Raw genomic sequence first — 5,000 nt, 5'->3', positions numbered from 1 at the left:
AGGATTACATGAGACCAAATAATTATTATATTAAGCTTTCTTGGTCAACATTATACATGTATTTCATTTACCCACCTGTTAACATACTCTCATTGACAATACAATTGCCACTAATAAGGACAGCATCACAGTGAATGATGGCCCCTTTGGGTGGTATAACAAGTACATCTCCAGGAACAAGATGTTCAGATGATATCTCTAGTTGAACTGTGTTATAAAAATAAATTAACAGAAACTGAAATATACAGCTGATCACCAAGTGTCCCAAGCTGACATGCAATACCATAATTCAATACATACAGTGTGCTGGTAGTTTAATTGACCACTCCCCATAGGGGCTTTTAAGGGTCAAAGAAATAAAATCAACGAAACAACACAATAATAACAACAACAACAACTGTTAAGATTCCCAACTGGCTGGAGGCAAACCAGATGGCTATTTACAAATGCGGCCAAGAAGTTGAACCAGGGGCAAATTCAACGAAAGGTTAGAAAGGGCCTTGCATCCGGGAAGTCCGGATCTCAAGGCAAGCGTCCTAACCACTGGGCCACACTAGAGATATAGGGCACACTGTACCTAATAAATTGCCCCTTAATGCAAACTGCTTCTATAAATGCCATGAAAATCTACCGGTTTTTCACAACTAAAAATGTACACAAACATGTACCTTGTAGAAAATGTACTTAAATAATTACATACTATACTGGGCATCCTGCCTTTGAAGTCAAACTGCATGTAGTGTGAATGGTCACAATGTTCATGATTCTGTGTCTTAGATTAACTAAGACACCTGGAACAGATTCTTTTACTTTTGGCTGCCAGGTCTAAGTAAATTATTATGTATGATCTGGTTTGCTTTTCATGCAACATATTTATACTCAACTTCTACAAAAGACCAAAACTAGACATGCAAAACAGATTGACGCTCATTTTTTTGGGAAAAGAGATGATTTCGCTGAGATGTGTTTGTTGTAGTTTGATTAAGAAGCAATTAATGATTCACTAACATGTGTCTTGGAGACAAAATTGGATGCAACAGACAGCACCTGGTGTAGGATCCAATGGTGCATGTAGGTCAAAGTGGTACCTTACTTCTTTTGTGACAAAACCTCATATAATGGTGGATGGTTTACCTGCATTATTACGCAGTACAGTTACTCTTTCTGACACAGCCACCATGTCCCTTAATGTCTTAAGATGCTGTTGTGACAAAAAAAAGGAAATAAAACTTCTTGAATAAGGTCATAAATAATAATAATAATAACAACAATAATAATAACAACAACAACAACAATAATAATAATAATAATAATAATATATTATTGTCTCAGTTTGAAATACTTAAAGGCCCACCTTCAACCAACGGGTAACAAAAATCAATCATGGCTACTTTTATGTAATGAAATTTCATTTTACTACCACCCATTTGACTGGATTGTTAAATTATTTATTAATCTTCTTAAACAAAAGGTCTGACATGTTTGGAGGAGTCGTTCCAAAAATGGTAGCAATGATATTATAAGGATACATGAATCCATGTAATCAATAGCGTTTCTTCACTTTTATTGGCTTATTTCCTCATACCAATGAAATTTTGTAGGACTCGTAAACTTACAATGATGTTGGGGGGGGCACCAAAAAATGGAAGCAAATGAACTTGAATTTGTCCCAAATAACAAGCAAAAAGAACGTATCAACATTCACGATGCATAATATTAAACTGGTGTTTGCTGTTACCTTGTTGTTGCCAATTAGTACAGTACGGTATTGGGGTACATGTAGCAACCTTCATTGCTCAAAAATGAGATAAACATCAACCTCAAATGATACAACAAAACTTAGTGCATCCTTTTTTTTCGCTACCGTGTAGGGTACTCTACATAATCGTTGCCCTTTAAACATACTTCACTCACCATTCGTGTTTGATATATGGTGATAATTATTGAAACAAGAGACACCATTAGAATGGCCACAGCATAGTAGTAATAGTTATCCATTGACCACAAGATAATGCTACAAAACTGAAAAACGTAGAATGGATCTACAACCTATAAAAAAACAACAACATAGATTTCTAGGGTTTATTATATAAAGAGTCCAGGGGCTTGTTTCTCAAAAGTCCATGAAGATTTTCGTTTATTTGAAGAATTCCCATTTGAACATATTTTCAACAACAGAGAAATCAAAGCAATAATTATTGCAAAGTTGCATCACTTGAAACATTTTCCTTTTGAAGATACAAAGTGTTTTATACATACAGTACATGTACAATGTATGCCCGAAAAGTGTCAGGATCTTTGAGAAACGACCCCCTGTTAAGAAGTCACTAAAGTTTATAATGACATCTACAAAATGAAAGACGGTGACCATCAATAGAATTTGATATGCCTTAACGCATTGACTACAGGGAGTGAGAAATAACTAATTTGACTTTCTCTAACGCCAGACAATTTTACTTGCCAACTGAGGGCCTCCTAGGGTGCCTCAGGGGTCAATAGGTTAACCAGTCAAAAACTCTCCATTAACCCACTGACTCCTGGGAGTGAAACTTGCCAGATTTTACTCTGTCTAACGCCAGATGATTTTACTCGTGACTGGGTAAGGTGAATAAGGCTGGTCAATGGGTTAGTAGTCCCCTAAATTGCCGAGAAGCGAATAAAGCCCTTTCCTGGAAAAAGATAATGTAAAAAAGATATGTTTATTTATAGATGGTTTTCACGTGACGACAGCGGCCATGTTGGTGTACAAGAACAATAGACGTTCTCTCCTTTGGGAACCAAACTCTATTTTTATGCATATTCCATGCATACATTTTGTTTTGTTTTGTACACCAATATGGCCGCCAAGTCACGTGAGTAAAAACCATCTATTGGTTTGGCCTTGGTGGTTCAAAAGGTGGCTAAAAGTTATCCACTGAGGATAACTCACTATTATTTTACCAGGTAACAGTAAATCACTTTGCAGCAGATCACTGCTATCAAAGCAATTGAGCTACAGCCCATTGAATATTTAACAATTATTCCATGAGCGTACGTTGGATATGAGTTGGCTATAACCAGTCTCATATCCAACAAGCGTGAATGGAATAATTGTTTTATTACATTCCTTAAACCCCAAAAGTTTGGAAGTACCACATACGAGCAAAAGAAGGGAGAAAATCCTAGCGAAATAGAAAAAACTTGATGAAGATGCAATGTTGTGTAATACCTTGTGTTCAGACAGACACAGGCTCATCACAAAAACATTTCTTACCTTTTCGCGCACTTCTAAGCTTCGGAATTGATACAAACTTTCCACAAAAACTTTTTTTTTTTGCTTTAGACAGAGAGAAATTTAGCTTTCAGGCGAAAAGAATTCTAGATTAGCAACGCTAATAGCAATCATTTACCATATAAGGTCAAACTAAGGTATATGAGCTGATAACAGAGATTGAGCGAACCAATCAGAGCACGAGAAACGCATTATCCGACGTTGAGAATTTAATAAACTAATAATTTATCCAGAGAAAAACCTCCACCACGCCTTTGAATTGGTGCCATGTTGTGCATAACAATCACACAGTCCTAATCATGTAATTACATATTTATGAGATGAGAAGAAAATGAGGAATCAACGTGTAAGTTAAAAAATGAATTAAATTTGGGTTACCTCTTCAAGGAAAAGTCTTGCATATGATTTGACATCAACATCCACCACATTTGCACCATATAGCTTTTGCCTAGAGGTACAAATACCAATAATTTTTGGCTTTAGAGCACTTTGTCCTACATTATTTTACTCTCTGAAGAAATGATCCCATAACAAGTCCACCGAGTTAAAGCAAAAACACTGATACAGCCGGCGTTTAAGAACCACTGTAACATGTACCAACTCTTCTTTAAGGAAGCAAACCCTTACTTTAAATGACACAGTGTGATTGGCTGGAATGCAAAACGAAGGTCACTCAAGGTCACAAGATTAATGTTATTGATGGTTTTTAACCACATGATAAGATGACAGCCAGGTTGGTGCACAAAACAATAGAAAATTATGGCTCATGTTTTGCATTATAATAGTCTAAGAATCAAATTCTCATGACTTTTCTCTTTATTGTTCTGTGCGCCAACATGGCTGCTGTGACGTCAGGTGAAAACCAGCCATAGCTACAACTGTACATGTATGTGTTATTTACCTTAGTTTGACAGGTAAATAACACGTACAAAACACAGGTCACAGGTCACAGGTCATTGTTTTGCCATTTACAGAAAGAATCCTAAGCATTCATTAAAGCTAACTTGTGCCCAATTAGACCTAAACAAAAGTTTTTAGACCTAACGTTAGAATTGGCAAACAGTTTAATAGGGTTGTTTCTGTGTTGGTAAAACAATGACCTGTGACGTACGTTTTGTACCTGCCCAATAAATACATTTGTAATACTAAAAAAATTACCTTTTCTGCACTTCATCCCATTGCAAACCAGATGAACCCAGATAAAAACTCATTGGGAAAGTTCCAACATCAAGGCCCCTACCAAAAACAAGTTCAAACAATACTGTCCAATGAATGCAGCTACAGTATGCAAAGAGATGCCCGTGAAAACCAATGGTTTTCACATACACTGTTCAAGAAAGGTAGAATGATTTTTTTGTCAAATAATACAAACCTCAATAATTCAAAGCACTCACGCTCTTCATTCCACAAGTATCTAAGGTGCCTGTGGCAAAAGTACTTCCTTTGTTTAACCTACAGGTATGAGTGTAGCAATAATGTTATCTACAGTTATACTGTCAGTAATAATAATTATTGGACATCAATACTACTGAGGCTACTCAGATGAATGTTTCCATAAATTTATCACAGAATAATAATAATAATACAATGTAATAATAATAATAATAAGGATAATAATAATAATAATAATAAGTATTATTATTATTATTATTATTAGTAGTAGTAGTAGTAGTAGTAGTAGTAGTGTTAATGAAGTTAATTTATGGTTTAATTCGATTATCAATAAATT

The 5,000-nt window shown here is 35.5% G+C and overlaps 1 protein-coding gene across 2 annotated transcripts in view; it reads right to left on the bottom strand.

Moving 5' to 3' along the window:
- Positions 1 to 5,000, bottom strand: part of LOC138052014 (polyamine-transporting ATPase 13A3-like) — a 55,014-nt gene that overhangs the window by 41,666 nt on the left and 8,348 nt on the right. For both annotated transcript variants that reach the window (XM_068898365.1, XM_068898364.1), the window contains exons 7-12: positions 4,644 to 4,723; positions 4,430 to 4,507; positions 3,650 to 3,719; positions 1,915 to 2,049; positions 1,135 to 1,201; positions 76 to 207 (exon numbers count right to left, since the gene is read on the bottom strand). In XM_068898365.1, the coding sequence (XP_068754466.1) occupies positions 76 to 207; positions 1,135 to 1,201; positions 1,915 to 2,049; positions 3,650 to 3,719; positions 4,430 to 4,507; positions 4,644 to 4,723 (562 nt within the window). The remainder of the gene's footprint in view (positions 1 to 75; positions 208 to 1,134; positions 1,202 to 1,914; positions 2,050 to 3,649; positions 3,720 to 4,429; positions 4,508 to 4,643; positions 4,724 to 5,000) is intronic.

This window comes from Montipora capricornis, chromosome 6 (assembly GCF_036669925.1).
Source record: "Montipora capricornis isolate CH-2021 chromosome 6, ASM3666992v2, whole genome shotgun sequence".
NCBI lineage: Eukaryota > Metazoa > Cnidaria > Anthozoa > Scleractinia > Acroporidae > Montipora > Montipora capricornis.
Note: the sequence above shows the minus strand (reverse complement) of the source record. Positions and strands in the feature narration are given on the sequence as shown.